This window comes from Salvelinus namaycush, chromosome 21 (assembly GCF_016432855.1).
Source record: "Salvelinus namaycush isolate Seneca chromosome 21, SaNama_1.0, whole genome shotgun sequence".
In the NCBI taxonomy this organism is placed as follows: Eukaryota; Metazoa; Chordata; class Actinopteri; order Salmoniformes; family Salmonidae; genus Salvelinus; species Salvelinus namaycush.
The window spans coordinates 13,855,373-13,880,575 of NC_052327.1; the positions used below are offsets into that span (position 1 = coordinate 13,855,373).

The 25,203-nt window shown below is 44.8% G+C and overlaps 2 protein-coding genes across 5 annotated transcripts in view; one reads left to right on the forward strand and one right to left on the reverse strand.

The window, feature by feature from the left end:
* The first annotated feature begins 4,799 nt into the window (after positions 1 to 4,799).
* On the forward strand, positions 4,800 to 6,853 carry LOC120066123 (ATP-sensitive inward rectifier potassium channel 11-like). The gene has a single exon (XM_039017250.1). It carries the CDS (start codon positions 4,981 to 4,983, stop codon positions 6,130 to 6,132), a length of 1,152 nt encoding a protein of 383 aa, XP_038873178.1. The 5' UTR covers positions 4,800 to 4,980; the 3' UTR covers positions 6,133 to 6,853.
* A 147-nt stretch (positions 6,854 to 7,000) lies between these two features.
* LOC120066124 (MOB kinase activator 2-like) overlaps positions 7,001 to 25,203 on the reverse strand; it is a 96,181-nt gene continuing 77,978 nt past the window's right edge. For all 4 annotated transcript variants that reach the window (XM_039017254.1, XM_039017253.1, XM_039017252.1 and 1 more), the window contains exons 2-5: positions 16,000 to 16,160; positions 14,395 to 14,488; positions 9,149 to 9,273; positions 7,001 to 8,875 (exon numbers count right to left, since the gene is read on the reverse strand). In XM_039017254.1, coding sequence (XP_038873182.1) covers positions 8,562 to 8,875; positions 9,149 to 9,273; positions 14,395 to 14,488; positions 16,000 to 16,160 — 694 coding nt within the window. In that variant the 3' untranslated portion in view covers positions 7,001 to 8,561. The remainder of the gene's footprint in view (positions 8,876 to 9,148; positions 9,274 to 14,394; positions 14,489 to 15,999; positions 16,161 to 25,203) is intronic.

Below are 25,203 nucleotides of genomic sequence, written 5' to 3' on the forward strand. Positions count from 1 at the left end.
TCCAGGGTTTTTCTTTATTTTTACTATTTTCTACATTGTAGAATAATAGTGAAGACATCACAACTATGGAATCATGTAGTAACTAAAAAAAGTGTTAAACAAATCAAAATATTTTATATTTGAGATTGTTCAAAGTAGCCACCCTTTGCCTTGATGACATATTTGCACACTCTTGGCATTCTCTCAACCAGCTTCATGAGGTAGTGACCTGGAATGCATTTCAATTAACAGTTGTGCCTTGTTATAAGTTAATTTTGGAATTTCCTTCCTTAATGCATTTGAACCAATCAGTTGTGTTGTGACAAGGTAGGGTTGGTATACAGAAGATAGCCCTATTTGGTAAAATACCAAGTACATATTATGGCAAGAACAGTTAAAATAAGCAAAGAGAAATTACAGTCCGTCATTACTTTAAGACATGAAGGTCAGTCAATGCAGAACATTTCAAGAACTTTAAGTTTCTTCAAGTGCAGTCACAAAAACCACCAAGTGCTATGATGAAACTGGCTCTCATGAGGACCGTCACAGGAAAGGAAGACCCAGAGTTATGTCTGCTGCAGAGGATAAGTTCATTAGTGTTACCAGCCTCAGAAATTGCAGCCCAAATAAATGCTTCACTGAGTTCAAGTAACAGACACATCTCAACATCAACTGTTCAGAGGAGACTGCGTGAATCAGGCCTTCATGGTCGAATTGCTGCAAAGAAACCACTATGAAAGGACACCAAAAAGAAGAAGAGACTTGCTTGGGCCAAGAAACACGAACAACGGACATTAGACCGGAAATCTGTCCTTTGGTCTGATGAGACAAATGAGATTTTTGGTTCCAACCGCCGTGTCTTTGTGAGACGCAGAGGGTGTTGTTCCCACCGTGAAGCATGGAGGTGTGATGTTGTCGGGTTGCTTTGCTGGTGACACTGTCAGTGATTTATTTAGAATGACAAGAGCATGGCTATCACAGCATTCTGCAGCGATATGCCATCACATCTGTTTTCAGCTTAGTGGGACTATCATTTGTTTTTCAACAGGACAATGACCCAACACACCTCCAGGCTGTGTAAGAGCTATTTGACCAAGAAGGAGAGTGATGGAGTGCTGCATCAGATGACCTGGCCTCCATAATCACCCGACCTCAACCCAATTGAGATGGTTTGGGTGAGTTGGACTGAAAGAGTGAAGGAAAAGCAGCCAACAAGTGCTCAGCATATGTGGGAACTCCTTCAAGACTGTTGGAAAAGTATTCCAGGTGAAGCTGGTTGAGAGAATGCCAAGAGTGTGCAAAGCAGTCATCAAGGCAAAGGGTGGCTACTTATACAATATATTTTGATTTGTTTAACACTTTTTTGATGTCTTCACTATTATTCTACAATGTAGAAAATAGTAAAAATAAACTAAATCCCTTGAATGAGTAGGTGTCCAAACTTTTAACTGGTACTGTGTGTATATATATACTGAACAAAAATATAAACGTAACATGTAAAGTGTTGGTCCCATGAGCTGAAATAAAAGATCCCAGAAATGTTCCATACGCACAAAAGCTTATTTCTCTCAAATGTTGTGCACACATGTTTACATCCCTGTTAGTGAGCATTTCTCCTTTGCCAAGATAATCCATCAGTTGTAGCATATCAAGAAGCTGATTAAACGGCACAATCATTACGCAGGTGCACCTTGTGCTGGTGACAATGAAAGGCCACTCTAAAATGTGCAGTTTTGTCACACACAGTGTGAAATTGGCATGCTGACTGCAGGAATGTCTACCAGAGCTGTTGTCAGAAAATGGAATGTTAATTTCTGAAAGCTGATGAAACTGTGGGTTTGCAAAACCGAAGTATCTCTGCACCTACTGTCAGAAACCGTCTCAAAGAAGCTCATCTGCGTGCTCTTCGTCCTCACCAGGTTCTTGACCTGACTGCAGTTTGATGTCGTAACCAACTTGTGTGCAAATGCTCACCCTTGATGACCACTGGCCTGCTTGAGAAATGTGGTCTTCACAGATGAATCCCGGTTTCAACTGTACCGGGCAGATGGCAGACAATGGCGTCATGTGGGCGGGCGGTTTGCTGATGTCAACATTGTGAACAGAGTGCCCCATGGTGGCGGTGGGGTTATGGTATGGGTAGGCATAAGCTATGGACAACGAACACAATTGCATTTTATCTATGGTAATTTGAATGCACAGAGATGCTGTGACAAGATCCAGAGGCCCATTGTCGTGCCATTCCTCTGCCGCAATCACCTCATGTTTCAGAATGATAATGCACGGCCCCATGTCTCAAGGATCTGTACACAATTCCTGGAAGCTGAAAATATCCCAGTTGTTCCATGGACTGCATAATCACCAGACATGTTACCCATTGAGCATGTTTGGGATGCTCTGGATCAACGTGTACAACAGTGTGTTCCAGTTCTCGCCAATATCCAGAAACTTCGCACAGCCATTGAAGAGGAGTGGGAAAACTTTCCACAGGCCACAATCAACAGCCTGTTCAACTTTATGCTATGGAGATGTGTCGGTCTGCATGAAGCAAGTGGTGGTTACACCAGATACTGACTGGTTTTCTGATCCATGCCCCTACTTTTTTTTTTTTTTAAGGTATACTATATATACACAAAAGTCTGTAGCCACCCCTTCAAATGAGTGGATTCAGCTATTTCAGCCACACCCGTCGCTGACAGGTGTATAAAATCTAGCACACAGCCATGCGATCTCCATAGTCCAAAATTGGCATTAGAATGGCCTTACTGAAGAGCTCAGTGACTTTCAATGTGGCACCGTCATAGGATGCCACTGTTCCAATAAGTCAGGTCTTCAAATTTCTCCCCTGCTAGAGCTGCCCCGGTCAACTGTAGGTGCTGTTATTATTAAGTGCAAACGTCTAGGAGCAACAACAGCTCAGCCACAATGTGGTAGGCCACCCAAGCTCACAGAACGAGACCGAAGAGTGCTGAAGCGTGTAGCACGTAAAAATCGTCCTTCCTCGGTTACAACACTCACTACCGAGTTCCAAACTGCCTCTGGAAGCAACGTCAGCACAAGAACTGTTCGTCAGGAGCTTCATGAAATGTGTTTCCATGGCCGAGCTGCTGCACACAAGCCTAAGATCACCATGCGCAATGCCAAGCGTCTGCTGGAATGATGTAAAGCTTGCCACCATTGGACTCTGGAGCAGTGGAAATGTGTTTTCTAGACTGATGAATCCAGTTATCCTTTTTAGATAAAACTACACTAAATATAATCACGTCACCAAATAATAGATTAAAACACACTATTTTGCAAAGAAGGATTACAGCAGCCTCAACAGCACTCTGTAGGGTAGCACCATGGTGTAGCAGGAGGACAGCTAGCTTCCGTCCTCTTCTGGGTACATGGACTACAATACAAAACCTAGGAGACTCATGGTTCTCACCCCCTTCCATAAACTTACACAGTAATTATGACAACTTCCAGAGGACGTCCTCCAACCTATCAGAGCTCTTGCAGCATGAACTGACATGTTGTCCACCCAATCAAAGGATCAGAGAATTAATCTAGTACTGAAAGCATAAACTACAGCTAGCTAGCACTGCAGTGCATACAATGTGGTGAGCTGACTCAAAGAGAGAGAAAGACAGTAGTTGAACAGTTTTGAACAAATTAATTTCTTCCAAAATGGAGAAGCAAGAGAGAAATTGTCAGTATTGTTTTTTTTTAATTTTCAGTTTTACTTACTTAGCTAGCAAATGCAGCTAGCCAGTTTAGCCTGCTGAAAAACCCTGCACAAACAGAGGGATGCTATGTTAGCTAGCTGGCTATGACTTTCCAACACAACACTGGAACTCTTCCAAGTCAAGGTAAGCTTTAGGTTTGTTTTGTGTAATACTACAAGAACCAGAACCCTTACATTAGGGGTCCCTAGTGTAAACTGGATCTCTTTCCTCCACCATTGGAAAAGCCTATAAGACTGTCCCACTGTAACTAGCTTTTTAGGAAGCTATGGTTGGTAAAGCAGGACAACAAAAAAAAAATACTGAATTACAAAACTGAAACATAATATTGGCAACTTTTTAAAAGGTATTTTGATGCACCAGTGCATAGTATGCACCAATTTGGTACAGTGCATTATTTCTGACGGTTTTATCACCTCAACATCAAAACAGAAAGACAACTATATCACTGATTTTCCACTGTGCTTCGCTGGGTGAACTTCCTGTTTGAAGCTTGCTCTGCCCCCCACTGTGATGTCACACCAATGAAGTGATGTGACTTTGATCATGTGGTTTCTCTGCAAGGGTTTAGTAACAATAGTTTTGACTTTCTCTTGTCAGATCAATAAATAAACGCGTCAGGATTAAATTGACCCAGTTTATATGATTTGCCACTCTTCCTGAATTGACCCTATGTAACAACGTTCCAGAAATAAACTATTGGAGTTAAACAATTTAACTAAATTAAGTTAATTTATCCCTAGAGGGAAATGCCACCAGCATAATCCAGGCATTGAGATGTCTCATATTAGCCTACAGATGGAGTAATGTGTAAAGAAAGAACGGTTTGTTCTGCATAAACCACTGCTGTTGCGATTTATCTACCATTTTATAGGTAGGAATTATATGTACATTAATCGAGGGACAAGCGTGCCAGCCCAGTGCGTCAATTGCGACGGTTGGCTACTATCGAGTTGCAGTTGCGTGACTGACAGCGGCAGCTGAATGCAGAATCTTCTCATGGGACCTGGGCGGCTATGGTGGTGCGCCTGCCTGATCTGGAACGGGGCAATGTGAAGAGCTCACATACTTTTAGAAACTAGATGACAGAGCAACACTCTTCCTCCGGCAGCTGCGGCCATTCGGAAGAGAACTTTCACGGGCAGTCGCCTTCGGTTAGAAGACGCACATGAGAAGAGGAAATTAGCCTATAGATTTTAATCAAGAGGAGGTAGCTAATCTGCTTAATCGTTGGCAAGTGGTCCCGCGGTGAATAGTAGGCTATGGGAGCACTATGTTGTCCCGAAAAGGACTGGTCCCTGACGACTACTTGCTGACCCGCTTGGCTGAGGATGTCCAGCAGCCTAAATTCAAGGGGAAAGCACGGAAGGCTCGGTTCGTTGCCAAAAACGGAACTTGTAATGTGGCCCACACGAACATTCGCGAACAAGGACGGTTCCTACAGGATGTTTTCACCACTTTAGTGGATCTAAAATGGCTTCACACACTTATCATTTTCACCATGTCGTTTCTATGCAGCTGGCTGCTGTTTGCGATGGCGTGGTGGCTCATTGCCTTTGCACACGGCGACCTGGATCAAAAAAGTGACGACTTTGTCCCTTGCGTAACGGACATCCACTCCTTCTCCTCCGCTTTCCTTTTCTCCATAGAGGTACAGGTGACCATCGGGTTCGGTGGACGCATGGTCACAGAGGAATGCTTGTCCGCCATAGTGGTCCTCATCATTCAGAACATCGTGGGCTTGTTGATTAACGCCATCATGCTGGGGTGTATATTTATGAAGACGGCACAGGCGAACCGGCGCGCCGAGACGCTGATCTTCAGCAAGCACGCTGTCATTTCCATCCGAAATAACAGGCTCTGCTTTATGATCCGTTTAGGGGACCTGAGGAAGAGCATGATCATCAGCGCCACCGTGCGGATGCAGGTGGTAAGGCGCAGCACCACTCCGGAGGGCGAGGTGGTCCCCCTGGACCAGATCGACATTCACATGGACAACCCCGTGGGGACCAACGGTATTTTCCTGGTGGCCCCTCTCATCATATGTCACATTATCAACAAAGACAGCCCGCTCTATGAGCTGTCACCAGCGGACTTACAAAAGAATGACATCGAGGTGATAGTGGTGCTGGAGGGGGTGGTGGAGACCACGGGGATAACCACCCAGGCCCGTACATCCTACCTGTCCGAGGAGATACTGTGGGGGCAGCGCTTTGTGCCCACTATAACCGAGGAAGAGGGCACGTACGCGGTAGACTACTCCAAATTCGGTAACGCGATTAGAGTACCGACACCCAGCTGCAGTGCCAAGAAACTGGATGAGGACGGAGGCATCGCCCGGTTTAAACTGCACGAGCACTCCACCCCGCGGCCGTCGGTGAGAAGGCGCATAAAGCGTCAAAGCACCATCAGCCCACTAGCCTAAATAGACAACTTGAATAAAAGGAGTGGATAGTGCCAATGTGTTTTGTATATGAAATTTAGATTTTTGTTACCAATAACATTTTCATGGATATTTTTGTAATATTACAGAAATGCTGTTTATGATGTTCTGATTCTGGGCAATGGGACCCACAAGGTGTGCATGTGTGTTCTAGCCCAGCACACACCTACTTCAACCAAGGACTATATGATTAGATGAATCCAGTGTTGGGCTAGAACACAACCCTGCACACCCTGTGGGTTTTAAGTCAAGACCAGGATCAAGTATTGTAGCCTTATAGCCATGTGCCCCTACATACTGCAATGTTACATTTATATTACCTGAAAGCGTTAGGGGATTTTAGGGGCCTGAACATCTTGCCGTTCTATCAATCCCAGAATATGCACGTATCAAATACCTTATACTCAGGGTGCTCAATGAAAACATGCATGATGGAACACAGTTGGATAGATTTGTAACATTATACAAAGCTATGCAATTATCCAGTTTGAAGGCACAGGCCAGCGTGTGTGTAGTAGACTGGTGCCCAACACTCCTCCTGGACAACTGGGTCCTTGCAGGCTTTTCATCTGACCCTGCATGAAAACAATAGCAGACACTGTGGCCCTCAAGGACTTGCCCAGCGCTGATCTACATAATGATGCTCTTGTATGGTAAAAACGTCATATTGTCTTATGCAAAGCTTGACTTGGAAATAAAGGAATGCCTGTTGACATGTACTGTACAGTATGTGTGTGTGTGTGTGTATGGATGATATGCAGAGGAGAACTTCCTTGTCAAGTTACTATGCACGCCACACATCTACTTAGTCATCACCACCACCACCACGTTGACAGAAGACAACATGAGACCGAGCGGCATTTGTCTTTTATTCGATTATTATCCGCAGTTTAAAATATTAAATTGCTTTTAACTTAGTTAATAATTAAAATACATAAAAATGAAAGCCAGAACTGAAGAACCCTGCAAAAAAAAATATATATATATAAATAAAAAAGGAGAACTATAAACCCAAATCCTCCTTGATACAGAGGCTATGTCTGACGGATTCAGCTTGCCGCTCTCTGTACAGTGAAGTTGAAGCAGACTGTGCATTTGTCTATACATGTGTAAGGATGCCATTATTTTTCATGAACTAGTTTCATCTTTGATAATAAAAAAAAAAAAAGTACATTTGAAAGGGAAAATAAAAACCAAAAGATAAGGGGCTGGGGGGGTATCGTCAAGAGACGGTGGGGCTTGTTCCGCAATACAGAACAGCAAACACCCCCACACGTATCCTCTCTCCTCCTTTCCTCCCTTCTTTTTGGGCGTGCAGACATAACCAATGTCTTTGTCCTTCTCCTGTGCTGCTGGAGGGGGCAGGGGGGCTGCCGCTGTACCGTACCCACAGCAAACAGCTCTGTTCCCTGGGGAAGAGGTCTCCACCACCCTCCCTGTACTCAAATAATGGGAACCAGTTTGTCTTGTAGTAACATATCTGGTCAGATTAAATATCTAATATACAATCTTTATATCTTCTTCTCCATCTCCCTGCTTGTGTGGCAGTGCCACCCTGTCTATACTGCCCTCTATGGGTGGCCTCTGGGATGGAGCTGTTAAAGAGGGGTACATCAGGTGATTACCTGACTAGAGTAATACCAGAATGACAACTGTAATATATAAGGGACTGGGAGAAGTTTTGTAGGACAGAGAGAATGAGAAAAATAGAGTACTTCTCTCTGGCAGCAGTGACTTGTGTTCTCTCAGGTCCTGAGTAGGAAGCACTTGAATCATCCCAAGATTAACAACCCAAACAGTGATTGGCTAGTATTGCCCACCAGGCAGTTACATGGCTCCCTATAGGCCAGCGTAGTGACCGTCCCCCTTCAATCCTCCCACCACTAGGGGGGAGCAAAGAGCCAATACGATAATAGAGTCGCCTTTCCTCCACACAATAACAACACTTTACAATAGTATGTTCAAGCAAAGCAGAGCCACCATCCTGAACTATACTTTAGGCAGAGGACAGAGGGAGGAAAGGGCAAACAGACGCACTGTCCTCAAATGAGAAAAATAAAACAAAATAGAATAAAAGTCAAATAAAACATTACACATAGTTTGTTCCTAGTTTAAATTGCAGAGCAGATGGGAGGGATTTGCCCCTGGGAGGAACATGCTGACGCCAATTCCTGTTGGCATGACAACACCCCCCCCCCCCCCCCCCCCATACCCCCCAAAAAACCCTCCCACCTGGATCCTTCCGGCTGGCTGGCGTCATAGCGAAATATAAGGGTAGTGGAAGGTCTCCAGGTCCTGCTGCTGAAGCCAGAAGCCTAGGAAGGGGACCAGGCATTCTGTTTCCACATCTCTCCTCTATCTTTATCATCTACCACCTCCTTCCCGGGGCTGCTTCTCGCGGCAACCCCTGCTCATCTCTCCGTCACATGGTTGTGTGAGGAGGGGGAAGGGGCCGAGGTGGGGGAGGAAGGGGCGGCAGGCGCTGGGGGCGCAGGGGCGCAGAGGATTTCGGACAGGTCGTCCATGATACAGGTTTCCTTGGGGTCGACCAGGTTGAATTCCCTTACGAAAACAATGAAATGTGCGTACAGAGTGTTCAAGTGGCCCTGTAGATCCAGGGCGACTGTCTCCTTAAAGTGTGCCCAGAAGAGGTGAGCCAGGACGTGGAACAGATACCGGCAGATCTTCTTTACCAAAGACTCAAACGCGTTGGGGAACTCTTTGCCTGCACGGAGAGACAGAGAGAAGAGCAAGTTTAGAAATTATTTGGTGCTAGCATTACCGTTCTGATTTAAAAAGAAGCTACTATCACAATGCCAAGACAGCTATGAAGTGCCAAAACAAATAACCATTCAACACATTACTTAATTGGAGCCAGTAGAGGGCAGCAGTGGCACAGTTCAAAGTCCCAGCTTCAGTTTGATGTCAGAGAACCAGGGAGAGGCTGCAGACTGACCACAGCGTGGCGCTGCGGGCGTGGACCAGAGCTTAAACTCACCGTATTTCGTAGGAAAGATGTCGTCGTCTGTGACCAGCTTCTGCACCAGACTCATGACGAAGTCGACGTACTGAGGTGCGGTGCACTTTGTCTTCTTCCCCCTCTCGTCATACCAGTAGTATATTCTGGACACAAACAAGACAGCTGGTCATTTCTCTACGCCATTACTTCCATGTAAATAATAATAATAGCCATTTAGCAGCCGCTTTTATCCACAGCGACTTACTGACATGCGTGCATACATTCTCCGTATGGGTGGCCCCAGGAAATAAACACGTGTGCTTTGAAATGCACGAGATTGAGGCTATTATTACTTCGCCTAGTATGTTGTCGCTGACAAGTCATCTGATCTTGAAAAGGAACAACCTGATCGGTTCAAATCATTACCCATATATCATAGTGTGAATCATCTCGGGTAAAGACTGTGCACCAGGCGAGGAACCTTCCTTACACTGCATGGTGTGCTTTTCCTTTCCAGAAACTAAAAAAATGGCTGAATCATTCACATCATTATGTTGAAAGATGTAAACACACAAACCCCTATGTGAAAGCCCACACATTCACAGCATTTCCTCGTCTCCAAACAAGACCATGGACAGTCAAAATCATGTTTTTCATGAAATTGGATGATATTCGGATCAAAGTATGAAAGAATGACTGTTGCTTCTACATTGATAAAGTTACCGGTCCCCTCCCCCTGTTAAAAACTTGGATTCAGGAGGTGGAATTATTAAAGGGGATAGGGTGTGACTGTTCGGGACCTTTCACCCAACTTGATGAATGACTGAACTGTGTGTGGACCTGCCAGACAGACCTCCAGCCCAGTGAGGAACCAGCCAACCCCACCACCTTCTCTAACATAGACATGTTTGCATATTTCCATTCCAGTGGACTTAATAACCCCCTGTCCATTTCCCTTCCAGATCGGGATGAATTCCCTGCGGTCTTGGAGTAACGCGACACTGACCCCCCCCCCCCCCCCCCCCCCGTCGCTCGCTCGCTCTGACTGGTCAAACATTTCCCGGAGATGGGTGACCCGGTTAGAGACGGCTGTAACTGAAGGCAACCCCGAACCACGGTAGTCATGAGTTAGCAAGGTCAAATTGCAAGTCAGTGAAGTCACCAAACAAAAAGATAGCATGGCTAGCATGGACACACGTAACCTGGGAATACAGTACCGGCGCTGGAGCTAGCAGCGCGAGAGTGAAGCTAGCCGGCTACGTGAGCTAAAAGGGGTCATAAACTGCACAACACATCAACATGGCCAGGCACCGCATGAGCCAAAGAAGAGAACTCACAGGGAAGGCCCATCTAGGAGTGGGCAAGATCGAAGCTAGCACGGCTAAAGCAACAGGGAAACAGAGCTAACAGTAGTAAAGCCATTAGCTAATGAGGCTAGCAGTGTATGGTATGATAGGCTGTCAAAACTAGAGGGGTTACGGATCCAGCGCAGGCTCCAAATGGGCCGTAGAGCAGAGATGGTCTGTGGGATTTACCCAGGTCAAGCTACAAACAAGGCAAATAGCTTGTGAACAAAAAGGTTTGACTAAAACCCAAAGCAAGCTAGAAACTGTAGCAGTAGAGGTGAGTGAACTAGCAGAATCCCATGAGCGCAAGACGTTGAAAAGTAGTCCTTTTTTTGGGTGAAAAGTTCAACCAATTCTCCAAACTGGGACGGTTGTGTTAACAATAGCAGCATGGCGTGGTCTCGGTCTGGCGGGCTGTGGGGCAGACGTTACAAATCCTGAGGAATGTAGAGGGTCCAGATAAGTGACCCTGCAGGAGGGCCCTACTGGCCACAAGACAAGCACCAGGCCAGGCTCCACACTGAGGAGAGTACAACACTAACACTCACTAGGATAACACACACACACACACAGACAACCTTACAAAGACCGGCAAACATACCAAAAAAGACAGACGTCATTAGCCCACAAGAAAAAAAAAACCACACACCAACACACCCATTCACCCACCCACATAAAATGGGCATAAGACTATCAAATGGGCCTGTTCCCATAGCTCATGGAAAGTTCTCCTAAAATAGCACATTTTACAGTGCCTGGGGTAGGGGGAATTGACTGTGACTTTGTGTTGTGGGGTGGGTGAGTGCCAGCCAGGGAGGCAGGAAAAGGGCGGGGTGCCGTTACTGTGGCACACCATTAGACTGACGGACTGCACGTCTCCACAGCTGTTACAGCCTACTACAATCCTCCTTAGAAACACTGGGAGAATTCGGGTTCATGGGGTTTGCGTGTTAGAATTGTATATTTCATTCCAATATGTAGTTAGGGCTGTCCCCGATAAGAAAACCTTGGTCGGAAAAAAATCTGTTCTTTCGATCAATCAATTGGTCGACATTTTAAAACGTGTATTTTTCCATATACAGTGCATTCGGAAAGTATTCAGACCCCTTAACTTTTCCCACATTGTTACATTAGACGTATTCTAAAATCGAGGATTTATTTTTCTCATAAATCTACACACAATACCCAATAATGACAAAGCGAAAACAGGTTGTTTGAAATAAAATAAAATAAATGTTTTACATAAGTATTCAGACCCTTTGTTATGAGACTCAAAATTGAGCATTCTGTTTCCATTGATAACTATGATGTTTCTACAACTTGGAGTCCCCCTGTTGTAAATTCAATTGATTGTACATGATTTGGAAAGGCACACACCTGTCTATATAAGGTCCCACAGTTGACAGTGCATGTCAGAGCAAAAACCAAGCCATGAGGTTGAAGGAATTGTCTGTAGAGCTCTGAGACAGGATTGTGTTGAGGAAGGGTACCAAAAGGGTACCAAAAAAATGTCTGCAGCATTCAAGGTCCCCAAGAACACAGTGGCCTCCATCATTCTTAAATGGAAGGACACTTCCTAGAGCTGGCCGCCTGGCCAAACTGAGCAATAGAGGGAGAAGGGCCTTGATCAGGGAGGTGACCAAGAACCCGATGGCCCCTGACAGAGCTCCAGAGTTCCTCTGTGGAGATGGGAGAACAGCATCATACTGTGGGGATGTTTTTCAGCGGCAGGGAGACTAGTCAGGATCGAGGGAAAGATGAACGGAGCAAAGTATAGAGAGATCCTTGATGAAAACCTGCCCCAGAGTGCTCAGGACCTCCGACTAGGGTGAAGGTTCACCTTCCAACAGGACCCCAAGCACACAGCCATGACAACGCAGGAGTGGCTTCGGGACAAGTCTCTGAATGTCCTTGAGTGGCCCAGTCAGAGCCCGGACTTGAGCCCGACCAAAACACCTGTGCAGCGACGCTCACCATCCAACCTCACCGCGCTTGAGAGGATCTGCAGAGAAGAATGGGAGAAACTCCCCAAATACAGGTGTGCCAAGCTTGTAGCGTCATACCCAAGTAGACTCAATGCTGTAATCATTGCTAAAGATGATTCAACAAATTACTGCGTAAAGGGTCTGAATAGTAATGTAAATTTGATATTTCTGTTTGCAAACATTTCTAAAAAAATGTTTTTGCTTTGTCATTATGGGGTACTGTGTGTAGATTGATGAGGGGGTAAAAAAACGATTTAATGCATTTTAGAATAAGGCTGTAACATAACAAAACGTGGAAGTGAAGGAGTCTGAATACTTTCCGAATGCACTGTATATGGACGATTTAACAGTTAGGATATTGATTCTAGACCTAATTAAGTTTGTGTACACAGAATTCGACATACATCAACATATTTTGATGGGTAAAAAAAAACAACCAATAAAATTACACGAGAAAAAAAAAGAAAAAAAAATGAAATTATATATATATATATATATATATATATATATATATATATATATATAAAAAAAAAGTGATTATTTTTTGGGGGGCATTTTCTCATCCATCCTCACACACTGTTGCACCTACAACATTAATCTAGTGAGCACTATTGGAGTTCTGCCCAAGCAAGGCATTTCATTGGTTTGACGTGTTGCAAGGAGTCACTGATTTACATCCGGTCTCCACCCCTATTTAGCCATTTTTGTCTGCCATGAACTTCCCCAGGCTTCCCGTTCATGACGAGGCTACCTGACAACAAATCTGACACAGGCCTGTCATTCCTCAACGGCTTCTCCATTGTTTGCTTTCTCTCTGCCACTTTCATTTTTCACTGTGTGTGTGTGTGTGTGTGTGTGTGTGTGTGTGTGTGCGCCCGCCCGCGTGCAAACACACATTCGTAGTGTGGTTTAGCCTAAATGTGGGGGATCTGGTTTTTCCAGCCGTAAGTATACACAGGCGAGGAGGGCCTCTTTCCAAAGACAAGGGCTCCACACATGAGAACGGCACCCCGCCCTGACAGGGCCAACTCGTTGGGTGAATACTTAGTCAACCTCCTCCCCTCTGTTAGACAGGGATGAATAGGCCTCCATGTTATGACGGTCTTTGACTCCGACGACTGTAGGTGTAGGCTCTGCTTTTGTACTGTAGCTGTAGATAGATCTTTGTACAGAGTAAAGGCATTCCTTTATGAACAGCTACGGCTGAAGGTGACTTCTGAGCTAAAGCCATCAGGGGATGGATGCATGGTATAGAGAGGACTCATGTCATGGCGCCCATGGAAAGTCCTACATATTCAACCGGATTTTCTGAGAGAGACCAGAACTATTAGCTAGACAGGCCCCTCCAGTTTACTTGGCGATGGAACACAAACAAAAATGGCCACATCTCCATCAGCTTCTCAGAACCATTCGATCTTGGACCTCCAGCTAGGAACTCTGTGGTCTAAGTACAGAGACCTCACTATGCACCAGTCCAGCTAGGTACTCTTTGGTCTAAGTACAGAGACCTCACTATGCACCAGTCCATCTAGGAACTCTGTGGTCTAAGTACAGAGACCTCACTATGCACCAGTCCAGCTAGGAACGCCAGGCACCTCAGAAATGCTCATGGGATTTGAGAACGCTCACAGCGAAATCTACATTCCGACAGTCTCTCACTTGTATTAGATAGCTCTACAGCCCTCCACTTTACAAAACACACAGAGACAGAGAGACAGAGACAGAGACAGAGACAGAGACAGAGACAGAGACAGAGACAGAGAGAGAGAGAGAGAGAGAGAGGGAAGACTACAAAATGGAAAGTCAGGGGTAACCGAGCGCAGCCCTGCGGTCAGAAAGCTCTGCTGCTATCAAGACATGGGTCTGTATAATGGATTGCGAGACTTCTGGTAAATAACCCAATGGTAGGCCAGAGCACTGATGAATAAACCAATGGTGGGGGGGGGTGACTTACGTGTTACAGGCGGTCATGGCTTGACAGGTGTCCCCAGTGCAGAACTCAGAGATGGTGCTGTACTGCAGGTTTATAAGATTGAAGAAGGTCGTAGCTGACGGGAGAGAAGAGGAATATTATCATGTGTAATATCATTATCACACTCCGCAATGAGTCCGCTCCAGATCTAGCCTTGGTTAAATAGCCTACACGCATCAAATTCATTCAAATAGAGCCCCAGCTATGTTCATCTGTACAGACAACATTTCCAACAGAACCGTACATGTTCAGCCCCAGGTATTAAGCAGACACAGAGACAGACAGACAGACAGACAGACAGACGTTGGAGGTGCTTTTGGCTCCATTCATGACCAGCATTTTAGCCCCAAGGTAACTTCTTCGTACGTTTTCTCGTGCTTCTTCTTCACCACGTTGGTTTGTGGCCAACCTTACGTAGCATAGAACGATACGGACAGGGGTCGGCCTTGTTGCGCAACTCCCCGATTTCACGTCGGGAAAAAAGCGCTCCATTTGTTTTCCATAAAGCCATTGAAACGGCAAAAAAAAAGTCTCTTTGCATCTCCCTCTGGAGAGCACCTGGCAGGTTGCTCAGTCTCCAAAACAAGCCCTGGGAGAAACTAAATAATCCCTGTGTAGTCCCCCACACGCAAAGCCTGATCAAACAACCCACAACCGAGAACGCAGGGCTTCACAAGCCCATAGAGAAGATGCCTAAACTATCAATATAGTTTATTGTATACTGGAGAAGGCAATGCATATAACAGGCAGTGGATTGTCAATAGTCTGGATGGAATATTCTGCTGTCTCAGCCTGCAGGGCATTACAGGGGTTCAGACACATCTGGAGGAAACGTCTAAGACGGAGATGCCGGAGATGACTGGAACCCCAGAGATAACATTGTTCTTATCGCACCATTGTATGTGGGCAAATTTACGGTAAGAGAGTGACATTTTCATTTTAACGTGAAAAATCGGAGTATATCAAACTAAAACCGATGATTGCAACGTTAAAAAAATATATATATATAACTGTTTGTACAAGCACTATGGTGAAGAATTTCCACAGAACATTTTACAAAAAATACATTTACTTGAAGAACAGTTCAGATGCAAAGTTTGGTAACAGAATCGAGGCACAAACAGCACAAACCGTCTCATACCAAAACCTTACATCTGCACTGTTCTTCAAGTAAATGTGTTTTTTTGTAAAGGTTTCAGTGGAAATCGCTAAGTAGTCATTGTGCATATAGTTATATGGTTTGTTTAACTTTGCAAAATCATTGGTTTTTATTTGACATACATTTTAAAAGTACAAAATCGGTCTGTCACTGTTACCTTGGAATTGCCCATAACGTAAGGAGCTGCACCTGGAAATAAATGTCTTGAGGATTTAGCTGCAGTGCAGTGCTTTTACAGAACGCACGTTCAAAGAGAAGACGCACTCTGGTGCGGCAGAAATCCAGATGCCTGAACACTGGAGGAAACCTTCAAGTAAATCTGTCAAGTGTTGCGCTTCTCTGAAAGCCATGTCGTGTCTGGAAAGACGAGCGGAAAGCTCAACACGACCCCCAAATATGTTTTCTCAGCGTGTATGCTGCTGACTCACTGTTGCTGGCGAGCCATTCGTTGAGGTCTATCTCCCTGGGCAGCAGCACCAACTCTTTCAGGTCGAAGTCCACCACCCGTACTTTCGTAAACTCCGCCTCCAGATACTGCTTCTTCTCTTCCGCTGGCGGCTTCTTCCCATTGGGCTTCGTCTTAGACTTCCTGTAGGGGACAGGAAGAGAAGGGGGGACAGGTTAGAGCGAGGCACAGGGACAGTCACAGACGACATTTTAAGAACTACTCAGTTTGACTCCTAGCCATTACATTGCAGAGGGTTGTTTCGTATGCATTAAATTCACTTCAACGGAAAGTGGAACTGTGCCGTATCACCCTGGCCTGAGTGTGTTATGTAAATCGCCTTTAGCAGACAACCTTGTGTGTTTCACAGTCGCACACAGGTCAGTGCAAGGGTCGCCGTGGCTCTCCCGCCGTGGCGTTTTGAGCCCGCTAAAAAGGACCGTGCACCCAGCATCTGTACAGAGAGAATTCTGTTCCTGTGCCTGACCCAGGGCATGACCCCTGGCCTTCCGTAAGGGCCAGATACCACACAGCTAGCCGCGCGCAGCGCCTTGTACTTCCAGCGCTACTTTTAACACGAGTCTGTCATATCACACCGTCACTACACTTCCAGGGCCGTAACTCTCCGCCTTCCCTCACCCAAACAGCTAGTCCACTGATCTAGGGGTTAATGGTTGAATGAGTTAATAGGCTAGTGAGACTAGCCTAATTCAGACAAAAGCAGGCCTGGGGGACACCGCAGACCTGGCTCGTTTTACGCAAAAACGATTAAGGCACTAATTTCTGGCGGTCAGGGTCTTTAACATCTTGGGGATTTCACAGAGCTTTAACCTCGACTGAGTTTCAGCGTCCCACTTTAGAACGCGATCGGCTCAATTCCTCGCTCTCTCCTTTTTAATCATCTCCCTCCCTCCATATCTTCATTGCATTCCCTCACTCTCCCTCTCTCTTCGGGCTGTTTTATTACAGAGTTTGGGTTTGTTTGAGGACAGGGGAGTTCCACTTTACTCCCTGAATGTATTGTGCCTCTGTTGACCCTCGTTTAAAACTACCCCACCCCTCCTCCTTCCTCCAGCTCTCTCCACACCCTCTGTCTAAACACAATGTGCCCACCCTCCGTGTGCTCTTGGCTCTGGGCTTTCCTCCCCACTCCCAGATCCCGATTCCCGGACGACTGACACCAGTCCAGAATCAGGAGGAGAAAAAAAAAAAAGAGTAAGAGTGGCCATAAAACACTCCGTCTTTTCAGCGGGAGCCGTGCAGAGGGAAGCCAACGCTCAAGAAGACTGCTAGTTTGCTTTCCAAAGAGGGAGAAAACAGAGGCTGCCCACAGGCCTAATCAAGTACTCTCAGAAAGAGAAAGACTGAGGAGAGAAAATGTGTGGACATTACACACTCACATATCCATGGAAACTACTAAAACACATTTACAAAACATGACAGACCTCTGGAGGCCCGGGGCTTCTTGGACCGAGGAACACTGCTCAAAACCCTTAAGTCCCCCAAAGCATACCTCTAGCTTTTCCCTTCCACACACAGACATGCATTTTAAAAAAAGACAGAGGAAAGTACCGTACAGACTATGTCTATAAATGTTCGCTGACAACTTCTCCTGTTTGAGGACTTTTAAGACCACCCTCCACTGTCTGACTTGAGTGTCATGAGGACGAGACGGCTGTAGATCTGAAAGGTGAAAAGACACACGGACCTCAGCAGACAGGGCTGGTCTCTGGTCAACGTTACTGCTGGATCAGGATGGCGACGCAGCTGCCGTGTCCAGCTGGTCACGCAACGAGAGGGAGAGGAACTACAGCAAGCTGTAAGACTTCCAGAGAGGAGGAGAGAGTGATAGACAAAAGGGGGATAGATGGAGACTAAAAGTCCGACAGAGCCAACAACTGTGAGATCCAGTCTGTCAGTCAGCCAGCCGACGGTTCCAGTTTTGACCTCAACATCACCCTGCATTACAGCCTTACCCCACTTCCTGTTATAGATCGATAGCGCCACTTCTACTCAAGAAAAGAGCTCACCTATCATTTAAAATGATAATGCTTTTGAACCCAGAACTTCCAGGCCCCTACAAGGAACTTAAAATCAGAGCTGAGGAGGTGTTTGGTTATTGAATTAAAACCAGGAATTAGGACTCCCTCACTGGCTCGCTCGGCATTCATCACAGATTAAGAAAGGCCCTTTGTGTGTGTTCAGTCTAGTCCGTTTTCCCCCCTCGGGAAATCATCCTGAGACTTCAAACCGCCGTGCGTGCAACGACCTTGACAAAAACAGACACAGAAAACACACGGCACACTTGAAGAACCCATTACTGTGGGCTAGAATAGGTACCTAAACGCTATAATTTGAGTCACAGGCTTCAAAGCTCTCCTATAAGCAGTGTCTTCAGACCGCCGGCTGGTGAGCATGACTACATAGTCTATGGCATGCATGGTTTCCTCCTAGTACCAGGCGGTGTCAACTTCCTGCCCAGAGACATGTCTGGCCCTGGCCTCGGGTCTGGTCTGGCCTGGTGAGGAGGAATACAATGCCTTTTATGGCAAAGACTCTGCCTGGGAGAACTTTACCACGAGCAGCCACGGCCTCTGTGTGTGTGTGTCAGGGGAGCAGTGCTGGCAAAAAGGATGTTTTCTTTATCCTAAAATAAAGTAATGGATCCAGAAAATACCTCAGAGGCATGGTATGGAAAATGACGAAATTAGGGAGGAGACAGGAAATGGCTCAGTGAAACAAGTATAAAAAAATAAATAAATAAAAACAACGTTTTTATTTTTTAAATAACAAGCACAATGGTTTTCTGAGGGGCTTATGGAAGCCGTTGAAAACGTGTGTACTCTGATAATATCTGTAGATGAAGCCTTAATGGCTGCCGATAAGCTGTTTCACATGACAGAACATGTAGCTGACAAGCATGGATCACATACACCTGTCTCACTGCTCCTTATGGGGGAAGGGGGTATGAGAGAAGAGCGAGGGAGGGAGAGGAAGGGACGCAGACAGAGAGATAAGAAAAGAGAGCGGGGGAACGATTGAGAAGGTAAGATAGGAAGAGAGAGAGAGAGTAATTACAAATGTATAATAGTGGAGAAAGGAAACGGGGTGAGAAAGATGAAGGGATAAGAGAACAGATGGAGGGCACAGAAAGATGAAGAGAAAGGGCAGAGCCAGATGAGAGGTTAGAGAGGGGAGAGCAGGGCCTGAGGCTCTTGTCCCTGACTGGACAGGTGAGTCTGTGGATAGGGTGAGGGGGGGATAGGAGAGACAGGTCTACATTAAAATAAGTAAAGATGAAAAAGGGTAGGAGAAAGAATAAATGAGGGATAAAATGTCAAATATGACCTTCCCTCACCTCAGAGAAGTGGTCACACTGAACCCGAGAAGAGGACAAAGTGTGCGATCCTCGTTTTTCGGCAAACTTATGTGGATCGTTTCGTTTCTGGAGTGGACCATTCAGTGCCTGTGAGCACCACTCTTCAAGTGGAGAAAGTCCATAGACTATCTACCATCTGAACTGTGTGTTCACAGAGGTTTTCAGAGTGCCAACCATGTTGGTGAAGTCAGCGCAGTTCCCCAATCCTCCTTATCAGGAGTCAACTCGTTGGCCTAGAAGAAATCAGTTGTGTGGCGACTGAATGCTGACTGTACAGTGTTCAGGACTACAATAGAAGCCCGCTAAGGAGGAGCAGCCTTCGGCAGGTACAACACAAGACAGGCTGTTACTGTTCGACCCCAACAACCTGCTTCCAATTAATAACCTCACGTTACACAAATACGCAGAGGAATTAGCCGAAAGGGCTTTGACTTAAAGCGCTACCAAAAAGTCTGTATGCATTAAGCTAACAGTGGTTATTTTCTAAGCAACCTTTGAATCGAACCACTTGGCGACTTTGTGCGCATCTAACACTAGGCCTATGCTTTTCATTTATTTATTTAACCTTTATTTGACTAGGCAGGTCAGTTATAAACAAATTCTTATTTTCAATGACGGCCTAGGAACAGTGGGTTAACTGCCTTGTGCAGAACAGGTTTGTACCTTGTCAGCTCGGGGATTCGATCTTGCAGCCTTTCGGTTACTAGTCCAACGCTCTAACCACTAGGCTACCTGCCGCCCCCATGCTTAGTTATCACCTCAACAGGCTAATTCCACCTATTGTGACGCACATACTGCTGCTTGGAAGCTAAAACAGTTCTGGTTTTTAATAGCGCATTTACAGCATTATCGCTAACTGTAGCCATGTATTGACTTTCCCCTCAGCCAGAAGGGCCTGCCTGCCAAGCGCAACAACTCTTGCTTAAATTGGCCTGGTGAACTGTGGAGGCATCTAACGATTTGCAGATGGAAGTGGTTAATGTAATCTGTGACAGGGAACAGCATTCAGCTTCCATCCAACACGGTTACCATAAACAAGATGGCTTCTAGCACACACGAGCGCAGATCTAGGAACAGCTTACACTCCCCATAAGCTTAAACAGAAGGACACATGGACTCCACAATGATTTGGGGGGAAGAACGTGTACTAATAAAGTTGTGCCAGACAACGTGAGCCGTTCTTCCCCCCCGTTCTCTCTGAAGTGTATTTATGATGGATTTTCGAAGCACCGGCTGAGCATGCTTCCTGTATCTCTGGTATGTGGGGGGTGAGTTTCACACCAGAGAAACATGCTGCTTTTCTCACCACCTGGATTTCATTCGATAATGTAATAGCAGCCGAACAGCAGTGGGAAAACCACCCTACAGTATCTACAGTGAGGGTAGAGGAGGAAGAGACAAGACAACAACAGATAAGGAACAGATGTCTGGATGATGTTCTTGTACTTTGTTGACCAACAAAAATGTATCTGAACCACAACCCTAGAAACAAACCAAACAAGTCAGAGGCCAAAAAGAGAAGCAACAGAAAGTCAAGAGGTAGTTAGTAACAGATATGATTAGCATCCCTGAAAGATCAAATTATATTTCAACAAAATTAATCTATGAGAAATTAAGCAAATTGATTGCACCCAAATTTTTTATTTACAGGATTCAGGTAATGTTCAATAAATATACTTCCCAACATACGATTTGGACCAAACTTCTTCCTACCAATGAGAAAGACATCCCAAACATGGTCTAAAGCCACCCATGGACCCTCCAACCCAACCCCACACCAACCGCCAGTATACAGAATCAGTTCTATGTTTGACAAGTAGAAAGAAGCTGTGGCTTGGAGTATTGCTATTCCATACTATGTAATGTATTCCCTGTGATTCTGGTGTGTGTCCCCCCCTGTTCAGAGACATTAGTCACTGAAGTTGCATGCGTTATTTACCATAAGGTAGTGTAAAAGTACCAGCCAGGTTTTGACCACTAGATGCCGCTGTTCCTGCTATACCGCCACACACACATCCTTTTTACTGGTCTCGTGTTAATTAAATAGATCAACCTTTCCTTTGCAACTTTGGGCAGAAAAACAATAGATTCTTCCAACAAACTCAAAACTTTGACGGAGAAATGGACTAGGGACTAAAATGTTGGGACCCTAATAAAATAAGTTATGTTTTTCAATAAAAATGATCAGGAAACAGCTTTAAACGTATTGGTGATTATTAAACTCAACGCAATCCAATACCATTACAAAACACTACACAGACTTTTACCACTGAAGACCATTAGCGGCCATAACATTGACACCATTAGAACTGCTGCAGTCTAACGGTTTGCTTGTTCACCAGGAATGGTCTAAGAGTAACTAATCCAGAGCTTTTTTGAAGGGAATAAACCACACACAAAGGGGCCGTTTCCTGGACACAGATTAAGCATAAAGGAGGTTAAAGTGACTTGCTTTCATGGAGGAATGGCTTGAATTGTGAGGATGACATCACCATTTATTTTCATCATGAATCAAATGTATTGGTTTTCTGCCCAAAGAAAATGTTGTGACCTATTTAATCAACACAAGAGACCAGAAAAAATGTTTTAACGAGTGTGGCGGTAAAGCAGGAACAGCTGCATCTAGTGGTCAAAACCTGATAATTTCACACTACTTTATAGTAAATATTGCAAGCGACTTCAATGCAAGCGACTTCTTATCCCTTGTACATATACAGCTGTGTCTTTCCGGGGGGCTCACTGAAACTGAGGATCCAGAATATTTTTTATACAATGTTGTTAGCTCAAGCTTCAGGCTGGACCAAGTCGATACAATGTTTCAAGTTCCTTGCAGACAGGCTATGCTAAGCCAATGGGATGTTTTTATTTGTTGGCTTTATGTAGGCTATTTTTACATAGTTGGCAATAGAAGTTACTTTTAGACCTGTATAATTCTCATTTAGATTGAATTTGTATTAATCACATGACAATAATTTTGAGATATGAAGACTTGATTATAAAATAAACTGTTCCACAAAAATGTACATATGAAAATCATAACTGGCACGCAGATCGGTAGAAATGGTATGACAAATTGGCACTCCAAATGAATAAAGGTTGCCGACCCGTGGTGTATTCCATTACTGGCAACTTCGGGCGTGTAAAATCTGAGAAGGCCAGCAGCGTGGTGGTTCGGGAAAAGGTTTTAGGCTATCTTGATCTCTGGCTCCCTTGAGTCATTTGTGTGTCTACATTATTTAATTACAATGTGCTTAAAGCATCCAACAAGCTCAGTAGCCTACATACAGCTGATTTGATTAAAACACATAGGGTGTGTCTATATACAGTGCATTGGCAAAGTATTCAGGCTCCTTCACTTTTTCCACATGTTAGAGTAAGGCTCTATGTAATGTATTAAATTAATTTTGCCTGAATCTACACACAATACCCCAAAAGCACAAAGTGAAAACAGATTTTTAGAACACAAAAGGCGTCCATCATTCTTAAAATGGAAAAAGTTTGGAACCACCAAAACTATTCCTAGAGCTGGCCACCCGGACAAACTGAACAATCGGGGGAGAAGAACCCGATGGTCACTCAGAGCTCCAGAGATCCTCTGTGGAGATGGGAGAACCTTCCAGAAGGACAACCATCTCTGCAGCACTCCACCAATCAGGCCTTTATGGCAGAGTGGCCAGACGGAAGCCACGCCTCAGTAAAAGGCACATGACAGCTCTGTTGGAGATTGCCAAAAGGCACCTAAAGGACTCTGATCATGAGAAACAAGATTCTCTGGTCTGATGAAACCAAGATTGAACTCTTTGGCCTGAATGCCAAGCATCACGTCTGAAGGAAACCAGGCACCGCTCATCACCTGGCTACCTGGCCAGGGTTTGAATACTTATGTAAATGTGAGGTTTATATTTTTTATAAATTTGCACAAAAAAAAAAGTTGCTTTGTCTTTATGGAGTATTGTGTTTAGATTGAAAACATAAATGATTTAATCCGATTTAGAATAAGGCTGTGACATAAAATGTGGGAAAAGTCTGAGTCTGAATACTTTCCAATCACACTGTATGGAAAAATACACTTTTTAAAATTTCCACCAGTCGACTGGTCGAAAGAACAAACAACTCTCGGTCGACTAAGATGTATTAATTTTTTCCCGGGGACAGCCCTAGATCTATTTCAGGCGTCTAAATTGAGTCTACTTCTCAAATGGTTCTTTTTCCCTGAAAAACCACAGACAGAGGAGCAGGCCGAGCCAACCAAACCACGGCAGCCATTACTGGGCTATAAAGAGAGGAGTAAGGGCAGAAATCTCCACACAATTCATACTCAGCTAGTCTAGGTAGAAATGTGCAACAATGGCAGTCTTCTCTGATTTCTTCTGCTTTTAGAAGTGAAAGCCAAACTGTCCTGAGGCCTGTTTGATAGTCTTCTTTTGCCATGCGAATTCTGTTAAGTCTTCTTTTCGTAACCTAGTTGAATGTACGTTTTCATGCCATGTTTCCTGCAATCACATCAATTTCCCTTCATGGCATACAGGATCACTTGACTTGACAGAACCCAATGTGTCGGAGGCTGGGGGTCCCATCCAGCCCGTGCCTGTGTGCTGCAATAGGGCTAAACCCCATTCAGAGCCCCAATGCCCCGCTGAGCCCATAAAGAACCCCTGCTGAAACTATAATGTAAGGGCATCAACATCACAACAGACGTGTGTGAGGGGGAGAACAGCTTACAAGCTTCGCTCCGTTGATCTAGGTGTTTGACTGCATGCGAGTAGTGGGATTTTTGGAGTAGCGGACACCTTTTGGTAACACGATATCCACGCTGGTCCCACTCCCATTCACAAGGGAGCGATATCAATATTGCGGTTCTTTTGTCTTTGTTTTTGTGAAACCGAGGAAGAGTCGCATTCCCTTGCTAGTAGAAGCTAGCTGGCAGCCTGGCTAAAAACATAGCAAGCTAGCCTTGTTAGCTTCCCACATCTCCATGTGAAATAATCAAATGTATAATAAAAGAATATGCCCTGGCAAATACTCATATAATTGGAGTTTAATATGCTGCTTGTGTATTCATTCCCATATGAGCTAAAAATACAACGTCATGTTTTGGTCACGGAGAAGAAAAAAAGCACATGGCATTTGGCGGTAGGTTCTACCATTTCACATTAGTCTGTAATTACTAGTTATTACTTCTAAACAAAACACATTTTTGGGTGGATTCTTGTTGTTTGGTTTACTATTTGAAGCAGTGGCTGAGGTTATATGTGGTTATCCATGCAAAATAGATTTATTCATCTACTTCGATGAATAGCCTATAGATCAGATCAAAGAACCAAGCGACAACACTGCCCCCACTGCTGCGGAAGGAATAATTTGATGCGTCTCAATTTTCGGGTGGCAAAAAAAAGCATATTGAATGCCGTCCCTTCTGTGATGAAAAATGACATTGCAACACTGAGAACTATGCATTCATTGGCTGCGTTCACACAGGCAGACCAATTCTGATATTTTTCCCACTAATAGTTTTTTTTTGTCCAATCACAGATATTTTTCAGAGATGGGCAATTTTTTTTATAGCAAAAACAAGATCAGAATATGACTGCCTGTCTAAACGCTGCCATATAGTCTCCCTTTTGTTATTCTTCCTCAAATGGTCACTGAACTGGAAAATCCACTTGACGGTGATAAAAGTTCATTTTTAAAACGCAGTACGTGTAGGCTACGTGCATCAACCGATTGCAATCACTGTGGCATTCTAGCACCATTGAAAGGAGGGGCATGCAGAAGAACTTGTCGTTACCTGTTAGGTTTGACAGATTG

What these genes read in the sequence shown, in the direction of transcription:
- LOC120066123 (XM_039017250.1), top strand. Translation starts at nt 4,981, where the DNA reads ATGTTGTCCCGAAAAGGACTGGTCCCTGACGACTACTTGCTGACCCGC.